This window comes from Lepus europaeus, chromosome 3 (assembly GCF_033115175.1).
Source record: "Lepus europaeus isolate LE1 chromosome 3, mLepTim1.pri, whole genome shotgun sequence".
NCBI classification, from domain to species: domain Eukaryota; kingdom Metazoa; phylum Chordata; class Mammalia; order Lagomorpha; family Leporidae; genus Lepus; species Lepus europaeus.
The window spans coordinates 153428252-153450801 of NC_084829.1; the positions used below are offsets into that span (position 1 = coordinate 153428252).

At 41.7% G+C, this 22550-nt stretch overlaps 1 protein-coding gene across 2 annotated transcripts in view; it reads right to left on the minus strand.

Annotated features, from left to right (window-relative positions):
* The window catches only part of LOC133756266 (nesprin-1-like), a 175170-nt gene extending 161114 nt beyond the window's left edge, over positions 1–14056 (minus strand). Inside the window, exons 1-5 of one of the 2 annotated variants that reach the window (XM_062186946.1) lie at positions 14006–14056; positions 13562–13756; positions 12386–12523; positions 6842–7009; positions 6470–6631 (exon numbers count right to left, since the gene is read on the minus strand). In XM_062186946.1, the coding sequence (XP_062042930.1) occupies positions 6470–6631; positions 6842–7009; positions 12386–12523; positions 13562–13756; positions 14006–14032 (690 nt within the window). In that variant the 5' untranslated portion in view covers positions 14033–14056. Of the gene's footprint in view, positions 1–6469; positions 6632–6841; positions 7010–12385; positions 12524–13561; positions 13905–14005 lie in introns of those variants that run through there. The other variant, XM_062186947.1, reaches the window with a different exon arrangement.
* Positions 14057–22550: the final 8494 nt, after the last annotated feature.

Consider the following 22550-nt stretch of genomic DNA (forward strand, 5'->3'; position numbering starts at 1 on the left):
TCTTCTGGCATCCTGACCTTTGTACATGCTATTCCCTCCATTTGGAACACTCTTCCTCTACTCTTCATGTGATGTTCTCTTCATTCTTTAAGCCTTAGGCTAATTGTCTCAACTCCAGAGCTCTGATACCCAACCTAAAGAAAATCTCTATCTTCCCTTTTAATACTACCATTCTCCTGTTTAAAATCTATCACAATTATATATGACTTTTATTCTCAATTTTAAAAATATTTGATTTGCTCTTTAGTTAGCTGTTCACAAGAGAAAATCTCATGTAGGATTTAAAAGGCATGTTAGAAAAACAGAAACCATCACTAGAAAGGCAACCATAACTTCAAACTAATAATTCATAGTTTTTCATGCACCTTTACTTGCAAAATTCCTGTCTCTTCCATTGGACTGTAGACTCTTCTGTAAGCACAAGGCCTCCTCAGAGTGAATTCTCACTACTCTAAACCCATTTTGCTTTTTAATATTCTAACTTCACACTTAACTGTACAATACACTCACAGTTAATTTTTGTGTCCAGTGTACAGAAAGGTCAAAATTTTTTGTTTTCCTTTTTTACCCTTTATTTTGCAATATAATCTTCAATAAAAGTCAAATGTCTATGTAGATTGAGCCTCCTTCTGGGCTCTAAGTTTCACTGATTCATTTGGTTAATGGAACCAAATTTTACACCACCTTACTGATGTACCATTTATATTAATTCATCTTCTTCAAAGGTGTCTTGGCTAATCTTGGGCTTTGCATGGTCAATATATATTTTTTCATTTATTTGCAATATATGCATTTTAGAATTAGCTTGTTGATTTGTACCAAAAAACTGCTGAGATTTTAATTAATTAATTTATTTTTTTTGGACAGGCAGAATGGATAGTGAGAGAGAGACAGAGAGAGAAAGGTCTTCCTTTTTGCCGTTGGTTCACCCTCCAATGGCCGCTGCGGCCAGCGCATCTCGCTGATCGGAAGCCAGGAGCCAGGTGCTTCTCCTGGTCTCCCATGTGGGTGCAGGGCCCAAGGACTTGGGCCATCCTCCACTGCCTTCCCGGGCCACAGCAGAGAGTTGGCCTGGAAGAGGGGCAACCGGGATAGAATCTGGCACCCCAACCAAGACTAGAACCCGGTGTGCCGGTGCCGCAAGGCGGAGGATTAGCCTGTTAAGCCACGGCGCCGGCCATAACTGCTGAGATTTTTAAATGAGATTGCATCAAGTTTCTAGACTGATCCCTTTTATTATACATTCAAAGTGTTTTTCCTCCAGTAAATTATTTTCTTTATCTTTTTTTTTTTTGGTGCTTAGTTGACAAAAAGCATAAAGTCCACATTCTTTGGTCTGATTTTAAAGGCTCCTCCATAATTAGTCTGACCTCATTATGTCACTTTTTTGCACTTTTCTTTCAGTTCAAACCAGGAAAGAGCCACTTTACAATGGTACAGCAAGTGTACACTCTCCTCTGTGCCTTCTCTCTCTCTCTCTCTCTCTCACACACACACACACACACACACACTCTTACAGTTATGATGCCTCTAACCTACTCTCTGTTGCCACTTTGAATTTTCAAACTTGTGTTTCCTCAAAGTCTTGGCTGGATCTCCTTCACTGTACTTCCCACTACTCCAGCTCACAACCACATTTTTGTTTTCTATACAGTGTTGGTGATTCATAATAGCACTAAAACAGGTTTTACATCATTCATTAATGCAAAAAGCTTGTCTTTTAGCTGTGCATATAGGAGATGCTCAGTATATCTAGTTGAATTAATTATAGTTCAAGATAGATAAAAACCAGTATCTGAATCATGAAGCAACCAAAAAACTAAAACTATTTTTTAAAGCCTGATTTAATGTCAGTGGATTTTGAGGCTTGCAGTAAAGTCACAAGCTTCCATTCCAGACTCGCTCTATTCTGAAATAACTCTCAGAATGTTCTACGGTAAAGACTAAAGAGATTAGCAATTCTAGAACTGCCAGTTTTCATCCTATTAGAGCCAGGTACTTTGGTCATGCTTTGGGTTACAATAAGGGAAAACAGGTCGTTTTGGAAATTGACTGTGCTTTGAACTTTAACATAGAGCAGCCAAGTTCAGTGGGTACAGCATTCTCTCCAGGAATGAGGGAAATATTTTGGAAGCAGATAGTGGTGGTGTTTATACAACACTATGCCACTGAACTGTACACCTTAAAATGATTAATTTAGCTGGCTGTGCCATAGCAGGTAAAGCAGATGCCTGCAGTGCTGGCATCCCATATGGGCACTGGTTTGAGTCCCAGCTGCTCCACTTCCAATCCAGCTCTCTGCTATGTCCTGGGAAAACAGTAGAAGATGGCCCAAGTCGTTGGTCCCCTGCACTCCCATGGGAGACCTGGAAGAAGCTCATGGCTCCTGATTCAGATCAGCACAGCTATGGCTGTGGAGGCCAATTGAGGAGTGAACCAGCAGATGGAAGACCTCTCTCTCTCTCTCTCTCTCTCTCTCTCTCTGCCTCTCCTTCTCTCTCTATGTAACTCTTTCAAATAAATAAATAAATCTTTATAAATGATTAATTTTATGTTATGTGGCCAGCACAGCTGCTCACTAGGCTAATCCTCCACCTGCGGTGCCGGCACACCGGGTTCTAATCCTGGTTGGGGCACCGGATTCTGTCCTGGTTGCTCCTCTTCCAGGCCAGCTCTCTGCTGTGGCCCAGGAAGGCAGTGGAGGATGGCCCAAGTGCTTGGGCCCTGCACCCCATGGGAGACCAGGATAAGCACCTGGCTCCAGGCTTCGGATCAGTGCCGTGTGCCGGCCGTGGAGGCCATTTGAGGGGTGAATCAACGGAAAGAAGACCTTTCTCTCTGTCTCTCTCTCTCACTGTCTAACTCTGCCTGTCAAAAAAACACAATAATTTTATGTTATGTGAATTTTACCTGAACCGGAAAAAAAAAAAAGACCAGCAGTGAAATATTTTAGTCCCAAAATTCTGAGTCCAAGAACTGGTGGCCAGTTGTGCCTCCATATCTGACTCAAAAAGAAGAACAGCCAGATGAAAGGCATATTTTGGGACCTGATTGGTGATTCTAAGGAGGGTGTGTATATGACACAAGGTTGAGAGACGTACCTTGAACTTCTCGACAGGGACAAACTCAATAAAAGCCTGAGCAAATGATGGAGCTCACCTTTAGTTCAATGCCAGAGGTAAAAATTTCATGCTGACTTTCAGAATTATCTATGTATATCTATGTATGTCTATGTATGTTAGAATTATCTATGTATGTACCTATGTATAGGAATACAGTTATTTGCACATTCTATTTTATTTGTTCTCTGTATTGAAAAACAAAAGCAAAATAGCCTCAGAGCTCCGCCTATGACTTGTCACTGAGCTCACTGGACAAAGATAACACAGCCCAAAAAGCAGATGTCCACAACTATAACAGTGAAGGTGGCAACGACAGAGGACTTAACACTCAGAACAGCAGCCATAGCCTGCTTCGGTGCCACATAGAAGACAGAATTAAACATGACACCATTAGAGAGAGTAATAGGAAAGGCAAAGCACTCCACTCAAATTCATTGGCTTTAATTAAGTGTTTAGAGGAAAAATACAGGAATTAGGCTAACTCTAAAGAAATTTTAACTCTATAAAATGGTGGGGCCGAAATAATAATTGAACTATTTCTATTATTCTTTTAGGAAATTTTGAAAAGTATTCTAGACTTTCTCACCCTTACTTGGTGGAACTTAACAGCAATTCTATAATAGTGCCTGTAATTTTTAAAGTACCACTGCAGAGGGTAAGAACAAATTTAGATACTGTGATACCATTAACTTTTCATGTGGGCAGCTATGTCCCAGAATTTGTAGAATTTAGGCACAAGTAACAAAAGTTCTCAAAAAATAACTTGGATGGAAAAATTTAGATTTGTGATGAAATGTAAAATTATACTGAATCATACATTATTCATATTTTCTCTCCCTCCTATTAGATCATTAACATGACTGCTAAACCCACAATGACTGACAATCATTGCATTATCCCCATTTCCTCATTGCTCTAATGGTAAGTTCGGACAACCACTCTCAACATAGAAAGGGTCGAAAGTCCTGTGACTGCCTTAATTTTAAGAAAAGTCATATATTCACTTATAATTTATAATACTCAGCATTACTGTGCAATTTTTAGTTTTCTCCATTAATTCTCTTGAACAAAATAATTTTGCTCTACATTCAGTGTGTTTTCATTCAAATGACTATGAGGCAAGACAGTGGTGTTGACTGGGTGTGACCAGCATTTTCAATTAGGAAGTCTGGAATGGCATGACTGACCACCAGGATCTTGTTTTCATGTAGTTCCTAACTTATGAGGGAGCCAGTGAAGGGTCTTCTGCAGTCAGTAACCTGGGCCACGGGGGGATGGGCCTTGAGCAAATATGGACATGACCTGAATACACAAAGTAAAAGGTAAACTAAATTAGCCTTTCTCCTGGGTCACTGGCTCCCATTAATCAGAGTATATGATCCTCAAATTCACTCTGAATCAGCCCTTGGATAATTGAAACTATATTCTAAAATTAAAATTTTTTTTTCATTTGAAAATACATGTGATTGCTCATGCGCGCACACACACGTACACACAGATAGAGAGACAGAGATACAGATGGCCAGGCCAAAGACAGGTACTAGTAACTCAATCTGGGTCTCCCAGTGGGTAACAGGGGCCCAAGTACTTATGCCATCACATGTTCCCTCCAGGGGTGCACACCAGCAGGAAGCTAGAAGCAAGAGCAGAGGTAGGACTTGAACCCAGGCACTCTGACAAGAGATGTGGGCATCCCAAGCAGCTTCTTCATGGCTGTGCCAATGCCCTGCCCCGATGCTATATCTTTTAGGACACTTGAAGTGACCCCATCAAAGTTGACCTGCAGGGTTACAATGCAATGGAGAGAAGTGCTGTATTCTCCAGGAACCATAAAGCAGAGGTATGGGGGACAGGATAGAATTAACTGCAGGAATAAGAGGAAACACACCCAGAGAGCACACTGGGCCAGCAGGAACAGCCCCTTCAGATGAGAAGGAAGTGGCTGTTGGCAATTAGAAAATGAGGGCATCAGTTAAAGGGGACCGGGACCACTCTAGAAAAGAGGGGGCATGAGAGAGTAGCAATTAAGTAGGAAAATGGGGGAGGCTCAGAGGACAACAGCTTTGTCTTAGTCACCTAAGTCCTTGGATGTCCTCATGATTGGTCTGGACTAAGAAAACTAAGGTTAATTTTAATTCATACGTTCACAGTACCCACCTCAAACCTGGCTGATCATGGGTCACTCTGGGGTAGCAGAAAAGTCTTTAGAAGGTGGCTTTACCAAAACAAGACATAAAAATGGAGGCTGTGCACTTTTATCTCTACCTTAAGAGGTTACAAGAATGTCACAAACCTGAAACCACTATTTCTCAATATTTCATCTCTAGATGAAATGTTCTCATTTTGTGTTACACTGAAAGGTCCTATATTGCAAAAGATGGCAATTATATCTGATTACACAGATGAGCAAGTGGTATATCCCAAGGTTACTTTGGCTTCTCAAACCAGAAAGTTGTAGAGGAAGAGAAAGACCAAGAACAAATTTTCACTTTCATAGATAATAAATTTCCCTTCCCTTAATAGACACATCTAACACACCAGGCCTTCATAGCTCTTAGTTAACATCTAAAAATCTCTCTCTTTCTCTGCCTTCCGCAGACTTGTCATACATTCCTGGTTTTGGTCGGGGGCAGTCTGCATATTCCCAAATCATTATGACTATACAGGTGAATGTGTGCCTCAGTGTTTTTAGACAGTGTTATATCATATAAATATGGTCATGCATTAATAGCATCCCTGGGAATAGCCCTCAAGTATTAACCAGATTTTAATATATGCACATTCCTTAAGATTCATTTTAGATTCATGCCTTCTGACTTAGGTTATGTGATAATCTCCACTTTTCATGTAGAGCTGAAGTTTTGTCTAGCCTATATAACTTAAAATCCAACTATCCAAGTCAGAGACAATCAAAGGTGAGAACCCAAAACCTCTTAAACTGCTTCCTGGCTCACTGAAGTCTGAGACTTGTTCCCTTTCGTGACAGTAGGAAGGTGCTGGGCACATGCTACTTTATGCCCAGAGAAGGTAGATTGGTGGTATATTTCATTCTTACATCATTGGGTCTGAACACCAATCAAAATGAATGGCAACTATAAGGAAATACACTTTGCGCAATAAAAGTCCAAAAGCAACATCAATGCACATAGCCGTTAGATTCTAGGTCTGGGTTTCTTTTCTCCCTTCTGAGATCTGTCCCTGAAGCATTGGTGGAAGCAACCACGCTCGGAAACTTGTTTACTCTGTCAAAACTGATAAAGTAAAACAATGTCAGTTTGTTCTCCCAACCAGTCACCAGAGTGCACCTATTTAACCACACAAACAACAGAAGTCCTCTCCAGTTTTACCTGATGCTCAGCCATCTGGCTCTCCGGACTCCGGCCAGGTTCCAGACTCTCACTGAGTTTCATCTCGATGGCCTCCATTTTTGTGGAGATAGACGGGAGGGAGTCCTGGTACTTTTTCTGGCGTTCCAAAGCTTCATAGAGGGTGCGCTGCTTTTCACTGATCTGAACAAGAAAAGGGATCTTACCAACTGTTGCCGAGCCCCTTATCTTCCACATTACCACATTTCTTTCCTCATTGCCTTACCTACTGGCAGAACAGAGGATACCCAACTGTGCACCGCATGTGTAACTTTCTGCATGTATTTCATAAGACCATTGCTAAGGTAATCGGTGTCTGCTAGGCTTAAACAATTCCGTGTTTTAAACACTCACCACATTTTTCAAGGTTTCCCAGGAACGCTGCAAATCTCCCAGTTTAGCAGTGGCAGATGCCTCCAGTCCTGGCTCACAGAACTCCTGGGATGCCGACGCGCTGGGCTGAATCCTTGCAGCATCTGTTTGCAACCTCTCAGCAGACAAGGCTTGGTAATAAGCAATGTCCTGAGAGTGAGAGCAGAGCATTGGATTCCAAAGGTCTTGAGTAAAGTGCGCTGGGTACTGTGTGTCATGCGGAGCGAGGGGTTAGGAGCTAAAGCTTTTGCCGGGGCTGCACGCAAGGAAGTTAGTAAATTCTTGTGACAAGAAAATATGAAGCACATTACAATTGCTTTGGAATTTCGGCTTATATTTAAAAAGTAAACCATTTTGCCAATATTTCAAGTTGACACAGCTCAAAAGGAAATTCAAAGGATTTAAGTGATACATGTGTATTTAAGGACTGATGACCTAATAGAGCAAAAAGAACTTGAATGATCTAGTTCCTAAAATGTGGTTTAATGTACAGGTTAAGGTTCTGAATAATTTTAAGCACTGGTTTAAATAAAATCAAAGCTATTGAAAGCAATTTTTCTGACATAGCCAGATCTTCACTAGTTGTGAATTCACTATATACAGAAATTAAACACTTTAATATTAAATAAGGAAAAATGTGATGGGGAAGTTAAAACTACTCTAAGAAACAATTAATAAGAAGGAATTCTTTATATCCATTTCCTGGAAGTACATAAGAAATCATTCAAGCGAATGATGACAATCATCTTTTAAATTTTCAAAAATCTCGTTATAATATTACATATTAATAATTATAATGAAATGTACTATACCAATACATACAATTGTTTGTGTTTTCAATTGTTTTTATGGTTATTTATCTATACCTCAATAGAAATTTAATTGGAAGAGCAATGCTTATATTCTATGAACTGCTATTATACTAGTAAACGTGCCTGCTTTTACAGCTGTTCTGGTGAAGGTAATTATGTCAGTTTAAAATAATTTAGCCTTACAGATAATCATTAATTGGCAAAAGTGTTGAAGAAGATTCCAGCCACATGGGAAAACAAGAACAAATCAGGAAGGGCCTGGCGCTGTTTGGGGGAAGGCGGAAGGGCAGTTCTTGGGGGCTACGATAGGATGCAATGGAATGAGTGAAGACTGAGAGTGGGGACACTGAGATCCAGTCAGAACTACTCTAAGTGCATGTCCCTGGACAACTGGCAGTCACTAACAACCTGCACTTCAGCTTCCTCATCTATACAACAGCAGGTGGTTTTGAAGAATATTCTTTGAGTGACAGTACCAACTTTTGCCCATTTTTTGGTTGTGTGGCTGAGACTAATGTCACTAACATTTATTAATGACAAAGGAACATGAAGACTCATTTCTTCATTCCTCACCCTCTCAATCTCTTCAATGGATTACTCTGGTATTTTCATGTCCTTAATAAGCTTATATCCATTGAGCTCACTCACGTCCACCTCATTTCATTCCTCAACACGCTTTAATGCTGTCATCATTAAATTGGTCACCTTCCCACCACCAGATACTTCTCACTGTGGTTAAAGTTACTTAAACCTCTTTCTTGCTAACGTTGTTTCTCTTACTTCTTTAAGCTTTGTTTCACCCACTTGGAAAATCCCAACAACCACCCAATCCAACTTTACTTTCCAGAGTACATGTGCTTGCAGTCACATCTGAAGCCATCAAGGTGACATCCCACGACTTCTCAACTGATCAAGTCTGTCTATAGTCAGACTCCTCCTTATTGCATGCACCAGGATGAGCTCCCTCCTGTCATGAGATCCCATGGACTGATTTTCCAAGGACTTCAGTCAACTAATACTCCCTCCTCGCTCTGCTGATATTCATCACCATAGGATATAAAGGGAATCAACTCTCTTCCATCCCTAAAGACCTACATGCCCATGTATTTTTAAATCTTCTTTTCCTGAAGGATACCCCAATTTTAGAAAATTCCACAGATCACATTGTGATGGATCATCTCATAAGAACGCACTCACATGCACTGGCTTAATTGCTAGTTCCTACTCTTCACCTTTTCACTTTCTAATCCAGCTTGTCAAAAGGGTGGCACATTAACAGATGAGGATTCTTCAAAGTGTTCTTAGAAAATGAAATCAGGGTTGGTGTCGTGGCTCACTTGGCTAATCCTCCGCCTGCAGCACCAGCACCCCAGGTTCTAGTCCCGGTTGCTCCTCTTCCAGTCCAACTCTCTGCTGTGGCCCGGGAGGGCAGTGGAGGATGGCCCAAGTGCTTGAGACCCTGCACCCGCATGGGAGGCTGGGAGGAAGCACCCGGCTCCTCACTTCAGATCGGTGCAGCGCTGGCCATAGCAGCCATTAGGAGAGTGAACCAATGGAAGGAAGACCTTTCTCTGTCTGTCTCTGTTCATAACTCCACTTGTCAAATAAAAATAAAATAAAATAAAAATTTTAAAAATGAAATCAAAAGATGTTTATTTTGGTGCAAACAAATTGAAATCCACGTATAGTTTTTTTACAATATGCATTTTTCAAGGAGATTTTTGAAGATCCCCTCTGTGGGGGATTCATCTTTATGCATTTCAATCCTCTAGGGATTTCAAAATTTTTTCAAAGTAAACTTATTTTTTAATTTCATTTTCCAAGAACTTTTTGAAGTACTCTTATATGTTCACTTTCTCACCCTTAATTCACTTCTAAATACCCATGAGGGCTTCCACCCTAAGGCCTACACTGAGACTGCTCTCATCCAAGTTATCAGTGGCTTCTTTTCTATGAAATAAAATGGTTACTTTTCAAGCCCTTCCCCCTCAGTTCCATGTGAAAGCATCAACCATCCCCTCTGAGAAACACTTGCCTTTTAATCTGTGCTCTCTACCAGCTTTCTTGTCAGCTGATCTGAGTTTATAAGCTCCACACTCACATTTCTACTTGGTCACAGACTATGCCCCAATAGCTCTTCAAATGCTATCTTTCCAAAAAAGACCTTAACATGAAAAATTGATTTAGGAAAAAAAATAATTTCTCTCTCAGCCAATGGAACTTATATCCACCTGAACTAAACACTTAGAATGTATTCTTAACTTCTCTCCCTTTCTGCTCATGGCTGTGTTTAAGATGAAGTTCCATCAGTGCATACTCTTGCTGCAGCCTAGGCCCAAGTTCTATCTACAGCAGCAACTTCCTAACTCAAGGGTTGCAAATGAGAAGCCTGCAAACTGCCTCTGGCCTGGATGCGTTTAGTTTGGCTTACCTGAAGTTTTTAAAAGTTCTTATCATTAAGATAGGGAAATTTCATAAAAATTCAGATTCAAAGCTTCTCTTTGTAATCAGAAGATGTGGTAATACTGTCTACCCGGCTATAGTAACTGTTTCTAAGGGGGGGGGGGGAGGGGGCAAGAAGGGTACAGAAAATTCTGGGGATGCCTCATTATTGTTATCCTCAAGTGAACAAAACTTATTACACTTTAGCTAATAGCTACTATCAAAAGCAGAGTACACAGACTATGAGTGGGATGGGTTATATAAGGAAGGTCCACTCATAGAAACACAGCACAGGACACTCCTAACAGCTGCAGTCTAATGAAGTAGCTACATGGAGACAACTGTTTATATTCTGTACAGGGCATTGAGTCTGAAAACTTAAGGTGACTCTAACTGTCCTCTGTAGGTTTAAGAGACAATTTCACAGATGTATTGTATCACTGATCACATTATTGTATTGTTCATTGACGCCTGATTTACATTGTATTTTATCAATAATAATATATACTAATATACAACATAATTCCTGTACAGGAATGTGCAATATATGTGGCTGTAATGATGGGATGACTGGTTGCAGCAACACCAATCATGTTTGCTTTTTTAACAGCTTCCCCAGAGGAAGCTTTCTGATTTAATCTAAACAAATGATATTCCTGGATGTTACCAATATGATGTAATTGCTATTTTCCTATTTTTAGGAGAGGGGAGGCATCAAAATGGGACTAAAAGCATCATTTCACTCAGCTTTGGGATTCAATTAAGCTCTATGGTTGATGTCAAATATAAATAAGATGCGTGTTTTGTCAGTTACAGGGCACTCTCACATGTACAGTGAGAGATACTTTACAATACGTACCATGAGGACTTACAATTTTACCAAAGGTGGTCTTTCCACAGTGTTAGCATCTAGATCAGTACGGCTCAATTGAAAACGTTTAAGGACATTAAGCATATATAATATAAATTTTGTCTTTATAATAATTAGCTGACCGTAGCCCGACTTCTCTAACATAACATCTGTGACCACAGGGAAGAACATATGGTCAAAGAGTGAGTAATACATATTTTTGTATCAGAAATTAGAGAACAGTTTCCCAAGTTCCCCATGGAGCCCTGGACTTCTCCTTTATTGTTGGTGTTTTTTAATTTCCTCTTACTGGTTTTGCTATTATTGGTCCCACATCTATCTTTCTGAGTTCCTAGCTGGCAGGACCACTGTTCCCTCACTCTCAGTTGCATCTCCAAGACCCAGCACAACATCTTGTGCCAAACAGGTGCTTGGAATACATTTGACAAATGAGTGAGTTAATAGCTTCCCAAGAGCTATATTGATTTTTACCAAGAGTATTGAGCTATCTGAAGTTTTCATCAATTTTTATATTCCTTTTCTTTTGTGACGCAGTGAGGGGTTTTCTTTATCACAGAAATCCGATATGAACTACTTTAAAGTGAATTAATGTGGCTGATTTATAATATAGCTTATAAAACATTTGCTCTGTTCAATGCTTCTTCCTTGAAAAGACATCTGAATTCTTTTATACTTTATATGATTTCATCATAATAGCTAAAAATGTTTAGTTGTTTTCCCTAATATGCATAAAGTACTAATTAACATGTATTAAAGATCTCTAGTTATTATAAAAGAGCCCATTTCCACCCAATATTTTTCATGAAAATCCTGCAATTGAATATAATTTATATTTATATGGCATGCTAAAAGGAATTTCAACACAATCAGGTATTATGCTTATTTTATAGGAAATAAAATTTAGGATTATTGAAAGAGAAGTAAGATATCTAGGTGTTCCAGTATATATAATGGTAGATATTCTTTAAGTTGGTTTACAGCTAGATCTAAGGTGAAAATATGATATAATGAAGGGAAGTTTTGCATGCTCAAAATTTGAACACTGTGCTCCATGAATGTTAAACTAGCTGTAAAAATGTGTTATTTTACAACAGTGACACAGACCTTTCACTTTCTGTTAGAATGCAGGATCCCATTGCATACAATTGTTAGAAAATAAAGCCGTTACACCTTTAATAAGCTAAAATTTCCATGGACTAAATTTTTTTTCTCATCTCACTGTCTGTAGGCCAGGAGAAGAGAGAATGCAGTGACTGGGCAAGCAGTCTTGCAAGGCATTCATAGTTTGCACAACTCTTAACACCTAAGGTGTGGCCCTGGGGCCACGCCTACAGTGTCCTGGGAACAGAGAAGGGAGTCCTGCATTCTCCCAGAGGCTACAGGACACCACGTGGGAGGTACCTGATTAACAGAAGCATCTGGATTAGCCACAGGTGAAGGGGAAGGACAGGCAGGTGGAGAGATCTCACTGCTGGTTCCCTCCTCCCCAGACTCCTCAGTGACAGGTGACAGCAAAGTGTGGCAGCGACCTGCAGTCATCTGCCCCGTGCAATGTAGCCCAAAGGACATGAAAATCAGTTAGCTACATTAACAAAAGACCTGGTCAGGCACAGGTCAAAACACACATCATCCAATAACAAAGTTAGAGATACTGAGACCCAAATTTACATGCTCTGTTAGTACTTAAAATTTTGTCTTCAAACGAACGAAATTCTAGAAGCCATTTGTAAAACAGGGATGAGGGGTGCATATCACTTTTAAGATATTTTTGTTGACTAAATACTTCCTTAACTGACTCCACCCCTATTTGGTGAATGTCTGTGTCTTTATAACAACTAGAAAAAGCACGAATCGTACAAATCAGGAAAGGATCTGTAAAATAAAGCTTAGGCTTTCATGGAATCTCAAGTTCCAGATATTCCAGAGAGGTCACAGGCACCCAAAGCGCAGTATTGCCTAATGGGCCCAGGTGTGATTAAACATTACCCGAGGCACAGCACCAAGAGGTGAAACACACAGCACTGGAAAGCACTGTAGTTACCAAAATACTCAAAGCAATTTAGATGCAAAATGTGTGGGGGAAATAATGGTGCGGAACAGAAATAAACGGAATTTGTCTTTCAATGCAAAGCTAAAATTTGGATTTTCTATTAAGAGTTTTTCTTCCAAATGCTGTACATGCACTTCTCTACCAGCTAATCAGCCTGGAAAAACTCAGCTAAATAAATGCACAGGATGATTCTCCCATTCTCCCCTCCCCCACCCAGGAAACTGGAGCACCATGCAAAGGAATTTTTTTTTTTTTTTCATAAAAAGAAAGCACAGAGTCTCTCAGTGTGATTGCTAAATCATACACGGGATCGCGGCCGACCTTGGACAGGTTCGGTAACTCAGCAGCCTGGGGAGAACAGCTTCATTCCAGCTGTCACTGTTTACACTGTCAAACCCCAGCTGCGGTCAGAGAGACTTAAGGAAACTACTCCTCAATTGGAGTCGGGCGATCCCGAGAGCCCCCAGCCCCCAGCCCCCACCAGGCTGCAGGGGGAAGAGCTAAGCCGCCGGGACTCGACCCCTTACCATGACCACAGAGGGCTGGGCCGCCGGCGCGGGGAGGAGCTCCCCGTCCAGGTCCTCGCTGCCTTCGGCCAGCCCCTGGACCTCGGTCACCGTCAGCAGCATGGTGGCGTGCTTGGCTTTCATGGTCAGCATCTTGCACTTGGAGTTCAAGGAGGCGATCTGCTCCTGGTAGCCCTTGATTTTCTGAGCCAGCTCCTGAGAAAACATTTTTTTTTTTTTTTTTTGGTTCCTGCCCAGTGTGTCAGAGCAGCATCAAAAGGAAACAGAAGCGGTAGCGTTCATCTTCCTGCAGGGCGAGCCAATGAGCGCGCAGCGCTCTGCGGGGCTGAGAGCAGGATGTGGACTGCGAGCGAGCGAGCGAGCGCACAGCCCGCATCTCCGCCGGGGGCTGGCCCGCACCAGCAGCACTGAGAGACGCCCCCAGGGGAGGACGGAACTTCCTACCGTTAAGATCCGGCAGTTTTCTTCCATGTGCCTACGGCATCTCAAATCTACCAGATGTTCATGCCAGAGAAATTAGGTCATGTGACGGCTGGGACTACAGCAAAATGCACTGCGCAGCTCCTAACCGTACTGAGTCCAGCCAGCAGACATGTCAGTCATTTCTAGAGACACAGTCACAAAGGAAAGCGCCTGTCCCTTCCTGTGGCCCCGGGGGCGGGGTTCAGGGACTCCAGATGGGTTATATATTATACATAAGAAACCCCAGTAAAATTCTGCGCAAGCGTCGCATTTTTGGCATGCACCCCATGATTGTCTCAAACACATCCGAGGCTTCAAACTGGCCCCTTGAACTTCAAGGGCAGTTCACATTTAGTAGCTTTGAATTTCCTTTGCTTTTAAAAAGTAAATATTGTGTGAGAGATTTTCATCCTTTTACTGAGGACTTACTGGAAATATAATCTGGACAGCCCGCTGGTCTTGGAAAGGTGATGGTACAAGTATTTTAGGAGTATGGGAATTCTCAAATATTATAGATTCTTGCTTCAATATTAAACACTAAAGTTATACTTTCTTGCATCTTTAAAAAATGAAAAGGTACATTCCAAAACATGGAATCCTAAAAATATAAAACCATTGAATTTTTCTGTTCCTTTTATTTGGCCCCTTTATCTGAAAAGCTGTTCTTTGCTTTCATACAACATATTTGTGACAAAGACTTTAAATGTCAATATCTTTGATAGTGTGTAAATAATATACACACATGTAAGGGCCACACACATATATGTTCATATACATATATAACATCTCAGTATTAAGATTGTTCTGTTTCCTCTCTTCTCCCAACCAAAACTAGGCAGATGTGGAAACAGGCCTCTCTTCTTAACTTGTAGACTGTAGGACTTTTAAAGCAAGTATTTAAAATGTAAAATCATTGCTTCTTTATCTCTGGAGCTGTAGATGGGTACGTAAGCCCAATAGAGTTTTTAAAACAGAGATTAAATAGCTATTTAGTGTATCTAGTGTAATGGCTAGCATATGAAATATCAACAAATGATAAGGATTATAATTGTGTAATCCACACATAGAAAACAGCTACTGGCTTAGCAGGCTCCCCGAGTTCCAAGTCACTTGGCTTTCTTAAAACTGCTTGCCCCAGGAGACTAACTATGAGGACTATTTGTGAAGACAGAGCTTGTCTTGAGCCTTCCAGCATTAATACCCACATGCTGGTCAGTCATGCTGCAATCCCCGGCAAAGGTATGCCCACACTAACAGCATACACCCGCTTCCTATGGTGAAATTCTCAAATTCACTGTGTGCAGAACTCATCTGGGTCTTTCCTAAGAATGCACGCACCTCTGATCACCACATCCAAAGTTTGCAATTTGCTGGGTTTGTGAGAATCTGCATCTCACAGTTTGCCCATTACTATAATGCATGCGACACTCCTTAAGAAATAGTACTCTAGCATTTTCCTCCTTATGAAAAAACTTGCTTATATCCCATCACCTTTGTGGGCTGGTTAATCATGCACTAGCCAATTCTGCTCAAATACTATAGAGCACTGATGGTTCATGCATTACGCACTCTCAGGAAGAACAAGTTGAGCATGCCAAAGCCAAAAATCTGAAACCTGAAATGTATATCAGATTATAGACGTTCAATTGATAAAGCCTATGCAAATATTCCAATATCCAAAGAATTCCAAGATTTGAAACAATTCTCATAACTGTTTCAGATAAGAGATACTCAACCTGTGTGTGTGTGTGTGTGTGTTAGTGTCTAGGAAGGTGCTTCAAAAACTTCATGGAAATCAGGACAGGCATTTGGCACAGTGGTTAAGATGCTACTTGGGACACTTGTATCTCACCTCAGAGTGCCTCGGTTTGAGTCCTGCCTCTGCCTCAAATTCTAGCTTCCTGCTATGTGTACCATGGGAAGCAGCAGGTGCAAGTATTTGGGTCCTTGTTACCCCCACGGGAGACCCAGATTGAGTTCCAGGCATCTGGCTGTTGTGGATATTTGGAGAAGTAACAAAAATCATTCTAATTTTAGTATATGTTCTGCCGAAGCGAGCACAGAAGTAACAAAAATCAAAAGATAAGTAAGAGGAAAAAGTTAATTGAACATAAAATATATTTTAAAATATAAGATTTTGGTGCAAAACTTTTTGAAATCCATAGGATTCTTTTTTTTCCCACAATTTTCCATGAACTTTTTGAAGCTCCCATATGTGTATACATGTGTATGTGTGTTTATTTATTTAAAAATTTATTTATTTATTTGAAAGAGCTACAGAGAGACAAAGAATGACATTCCATCTGCTGGTTCACTCCCCAGATGGCCACAATGTCCAGGGCTGGGCCAGCCCAAAGCCAGGAGCCAGGTCTCTCACCAGAGTGGCAGGGGCCCAAGTACTTAGATCATCTCTGCTGCTTTTCCCAGGCCACTAGCAAGGAGATGGATCAGAAGTGGAGCAGACAAGACTCCTACAGGCACCCACACAGGATGCCAGCATCTCAGGAGGTAGCTTTACCTGCTACAGCAAAACTCCAGCCCCTGTGTGTTCAATTTTTACCAGATTCTTATAATTTATTTATTTGAAAGCAAGAGCAAAGTGGGGAGGGAGGGGTAGTATGCAGGAAGAGATATCTTCCATTTGCTGGTTCACTGCATAACAGCCAAGTCTGGGCCAGGCTGAAGCCAGGACCCAGGAAGTCCTTCCTAGTCTCCTACATGAGTGGCAGGGACCCAAGCACTTGGACCATCTTTGATGCCTTCCCAAGCCATTAGCAGGAAGCTGAATGGGACAGAAATGGAGAAGCCAGGACTTGGATAGGCATTCCCATATGGGTACTGGTTTCATATGCAACAACTTAACCTGCCGTGCCACAACTCCCATCTCTATCAGATATTTCTAAAAGTGATGATAAAGGTGAGAATTTCAGGAGAAAGGAAGCACTCAGGAGCAGGCCTTCTATACCAGGTGGACAGCAACAAGGTCTGAGCATCCTCAACTATGATTTAAAAGTGGCAGGATGGGGCTGGTGCTGTGGCATGGCAGGTTAAGCCTCCGCCTGTGATGCCAGTATCCTTATAGGTGCCAGTTCAAGACCTGACTGCTCCACTTCTAATCCAGCTCCCTGCTAATGAGTCTTGGAAGGCAGCAGAAGATGACCCAAGTGCTTGGGTCCCTGCACCCACACAGGAGACCTGGAAAAAACTACAGGCTCCTGGCTTTGGCCTGGCCCAGTCCCAGCCATTACAGCCATTTGGGGAGTGAACCAGAGGATGGAAGACAAATCTCAATTCTTCTCTCTCTCTCTCTCTCTCTCTCTCTGTGTGTGTGTATGTCTCCTACTCTTTAACTCTGCCTTTCAAATAAATAAAAAATAGATATTTTAAAAAATAAAAGTTGCAGGATAATTTCTTTAAATTAATTGCAAGTTTTGAAAACTCACAAAAAATAAAACATGAGTGAATTGCTTAGATATAAATTCCCAATTATTTTTATGAGTTAATCATATGAAAACCAGTTCCACTTTTAAGATTAAAATTGAATTAAAAGCAGGCAGAAAATACAGGAAAAAGCCCTCTTTCAACTTTGACGTTCTCATCAGCCAGGTTTTCTCTACTCAGCACATTCTTTCCTGTGTTTATTTTATGTCTACAATGAGCCTCACACAGGGCTACATCATTACTTTCAAGAAAATGTGTTCTCAAACACATGGTGAAACAAATACCAGAATACTTGAAAAGTTCATGGAAAATTTAAATTAAAAGAGCTCACTTGGGTGTGAAATGTATTGCAACCCATGCGTGGTTTTGTTTCTAATATACATTTTCTATGAACTATTTGAAAATATCTCCCATCTACACTGGTATTTAGAAGTACAAGCAGCAGATACAACAAGATGAACAGATCACTGAATTAGGAGCCAGAAGATACACTCTGCTGCCTACTAGGCTGAGAACTCTCGCTGTGGCCTTGAGTAAGTCACTTATTTTCCTTCATTCTTTTTATTTTTTTATTTTTATTTTTTGACAGGCAGAGTGGACAGTGAGAGAGACAGAGAAAAAGGTCTTCCTTTTCCGTTGGTTCACCCTCCAATGGCCGCTGTGGCCCGCAAGCTGTGACTGGCGCACCGCGCTGATCCCAAGCCAGGAGTCAGGTGCTTCTCCTGGTCTCCCATGCAGATGCAAGCCCCAAGGACTTGGGCCATCCTCCTCTGCACTCCTGGGCCACAGCAGAGAGCTGGACTGGAAGAGGGGCAACCGGGACAGAATCTGGCACCCCGACCGGGACTAGAACCCGGGGTGCCGGCACCGCAGGGGAGGATTAGTCTATTGAGCCGCGGCGCCGGCCTCTTTTTACTCTTTTTATTTTTTTTTTGTTCAATGAAAAAAATAAGTAATTTCTAAGTAATACAGTGGAAAAATCATGGAATTTGGAGCCAAAATCCTGCGCTTGACCATCTTCAACCAGTTACTTACATTTGACAACTCAAGAAGTCACTTTAAAAAAGTCGATTTTATTATTAGTAAAATGCAGATGACTTTGAACATCCTTATTATCATTTTTAAAATTATATAATACTTTAAAAGTTACTTTTAAAAATATAAAACAAAATATCTTTATTAATTAGTTATTAATATTTTAAAAATAATTTCCGGGTTGATTGTGTGGCATAGCTGATTAAGCTGCGATGCTGGCATCCTATGTGGGTGCCAGTTAAAGTCCCAGCTGGCTGCTCCTTTTCTAAACCAGCTCCCTGCTAATGCACCTCTGAAAGCAACGGAACATGGCCCAAGTGTTTGGGCCCCTGCATCCACATGGGAGACCCAGAAAAAAGCTACTTGCTTCAGCCTAGCCCAGCCCTAGCTATTGCAACCATCTGGGGAGTGAATCAGCAGATGCAAGATCTCTCTATCTCTCCCTCTCTCTCTGTAACTTTGCCCTTCAAATAGAATAATTTTTTTAAAGATTCATTTTATTTATTTGAAAGTCAGAGTTACACAGAGAGGAGAGGCAGAAAGAGAGAGAGAAAGAGAGAAAGAGAGAGAGAGAGAGAGAGGTCTTCCATCCACTGGTTCACTCCCCAAGTGGCTGCAACGGCTGGAGCTGCACTGATCTGAAGCCAAGAACTTCTTCCAGGTCTCTCAGGCAGGTGCAGGGGCCCAAGGACTTGGGCCATCTTCCACTGCTTTCCCAGGCCATAGCAGAGAGCTGCATGGGAATTGGAGCAGCTGGGTCTTAAACCAGCGCCCATATGGGATGCCAGCAATTCAGGCCAGGGCATTAACCTGTTAAGCCACAGCACCGGCTCCAATAAATAAAATTTTTAAAAAAATGTTTTCTGTAATGAGGAAAGAGTTGTTACAACAAATTTCTGGATCTAAGGAAGTATAATCAAAACTCAGTTTATAATATATAATATACAAATATAGTCTAATCTATGTATTATATAAACAGTGACTTCAAAAATTTGTATAATAGGTGAGCATTTCATGCAGCAGTTAAAATGCCATTTGGGGCCGGCGCTGTGGCTCAGTAGGCTAATCCTCCACCTACGGCGCCGGCACCTCGGGTTCTAGTCCCTGTCGGGGCACCAATCCTGTCCTGGTTGCCCCTATTCCAGGCCAGTTCTCTGCTATGGCCCGGGAAGGCAGTGGAGGATGGCCCAAGTGCTTGGGCCCTGCACCCCATGGGAGACCAGGAGAAGCACCTGGCTCCTGCCATCAGATCAGCATGGTGCACCGGCCGCAGTGCGCTGGCCGTGGCGGCCATTGGAGGGTGAACCAACGGCAAAGGAAGACCTTTCTCTCTGTCTGTCTCTCTCACTGTCCACTCTGCCTGTCAAAAAAAAAAAAAAAATGTCATCTGGGACACCTGTGTCCCATATCAGAAGGCTTTGGTTTGAGTTTCCGCTCCATTCCCAATCCCGGCTTCCTGCTAATGCGCAGCGTGAGAGGTCACATGTGATAGCTCAAACACTTGGGTTCTTGCCCCATTATTACGAGACCTGGGATGAGTTCTGGGCTCCTGTATTTGACCTCCGATAGCCCCAGCTACTGTGGGCATTTGGGAGTGAACCCACAAGAAAGGACATCTCTGTCTATGAGAGACCTGAGCCTGGATCAAGGTGCAACTATTTTAAAATAGGCCTCCATCTTGTAACTCGGGCCTGACCCGGCCCTGAACCCTGAGCCAGAAGCTCCTAAAAATAAATAAATGAACTCCTCTTGCAATTAGCTCTCCTAGCAACAGCCAATTAGCAGATAGCAGAGAAATACCTAAAGTTCCAGCTGAGTTTTCAGGCAGTTAAGGTGATTGATAACATCCCAAAACCCTGCAGTTTGACACGTACACCCCAGCAAAGCAGCTCAGACCCTATACTTTAGCCAATCAATTTAAAGGCATCAACCTCAAAGCCATCCAACCACCTTTACTAGGTCCATTCCTGCCACTGGATGCACTAATCAATTCTAAGAAATGTCCTTTGAATTTCCCACGGGATGAGATAACTTGCTAAATGGAGCTATAATGTATAGAACGTCTCTGAAAACTCTATAAAAAACCCTGTTAACTGAAGAGTCAGGGCTCTCAATTCAAATCCGCTGTGTCAGTGATAGTTGAGATCCCAGGCCTGGACCTGTAATAAAACTCTCATGTGTTTTACAGCGGTATCGGCTCCTTGGTGGTCTTTGGGGACAATCGAACTGGGTATAACATCTATTTTCATTTAACCAATGCATAAGAGAAATAATTAACATAGACAATGTCTACAATTGTAGGAGAAAATTTTACAGATGGAACATTTATATAAATTATTTGTAAATCATACATAAGGGCAAGTGTTGTGCAGTGGTTTAAAGCCATTGCTTGGGAGGCCCATGTCCCATATTGGAGGGTCTAGAATTAAGTCCCACCTCTGCTTCACATTGAGCATCCTGCTAATGTGTACCTTGAGAGGCAGCAGATGATGGTCTAAGTACTTGAGTCCCTGCCTCCCATGTGGGAGACCCAAATATAGCTTATGGATCAAGGCTTTAGCCTGGCCCAGCCCTGGCTGTTAAGGGCATTTGGGGACTGAACCAGCAGACAGAAACTCCCTCTTTCTCTTTCTGCCTTTCCAAAAAACATAAGAAAAGTCATATATACATACAAGTTATTGGTGTATTTTATATGTCAAGAAATTAAAGGGTGTGAGTTGTAGTACAGTGAGTTAAGCTAGTCCATGTAGACTCCTACATCCAGTATTGGAGTGCCTAGGATCAAGTGCCACCTCAGCTTCTGATCCAGCTACCTGTCACCCACATGGCAAGCTCAGATGCTGTTTTAGGCTCCTGGCATTGGCTTGGCCCAGCCCAAGCTGTTGCATGCATTTGAGGAGTGCAACAGCCAATGGACAATCTCTTTCTGTTTCCCCTTTCTCTGTTACTCTGTTCTCTAATTAATTAGTTATATCAGAAGACGATGAAAGTAAGATTTTCTTACACTTAAAAGACAACATCTTAATCTTCTGAGAGCCTAAGCTATTTGATTTGGAAAAACAGCTTGCTGTTCTCATGAAAAAGTTAAAATAGAGCATATAAGAGATAAGTTAAAGGCCCATCCTTGTTGGCACAGAGAAATCAGACACTTCTCTTCAGTCACGTACCCAAAGCCATGGTGCTAAGAGCCAGTCTCCAAGGAAAAGAGTCAACTTGATCTATATAGCAATTGCCAGGGTAGGCAAGGAAGTTGACCGCTAACTTTACACTCAAGATGCAAAGAAGACAAAGCAGCTGTCCAATAACTGAACATGTTACACACAGGACAGGGTGGACCTTTCTCTTCCATTCACGGGAAACCAATCACGTATTCTGAGCAAGCCAATTGCCTGCCCTTGGTGCTCTGCCCACAGCCCTGTCTCACCTCATGCCGAGAAATCTGGGCTTGCAGCTCCTGGATGTTGCTGGTGGCCACAGGCTTATCCTCAATCTCTCTGTGAGCTCCTTCTATCAACTGTTGGACGTGCTTCATTTCCTGCTCATATTGTTCATACTGCACCACGGCCTCCTTGGGGAGAAACAGAATGAAACTCAATTTTCTTCCTCTATCAAACTTGGTAAATGACTTTTTGCTGTCTGCCCTAAAGTGTAAACTTCCATTTACCTGTGTGTCTATGGAATACAGAAAGGATGGGTAAAAATTCCTAGGGGGTCCACATTCTCAACCTTGCTTAGCTATTTCAGAACTTTTTCTAAAATACTGCAGTGAAATTAATGATGGATTAAAAATTCTTAAATGGTTTGTGCTTTCTCTCTCCTCCCTACCCACATTTTCCTGAGCATGAAACATAACGGTCAGGTGGTAAGAAGGAGCACGTTTCATTTCTCCACCTAAGAAATACCAGATAAATAAGACAGATACTTGGCTAGGAGCTGTGGATTATGCATTGCTTGTAGTCTCAGGAATTTACTGTCTAAGAAATTACAAGACAATTCAAGGGGCAAGGATAGTTGACCAAATGCACAAGTGGCAATTTTAGCAAGAGGATAT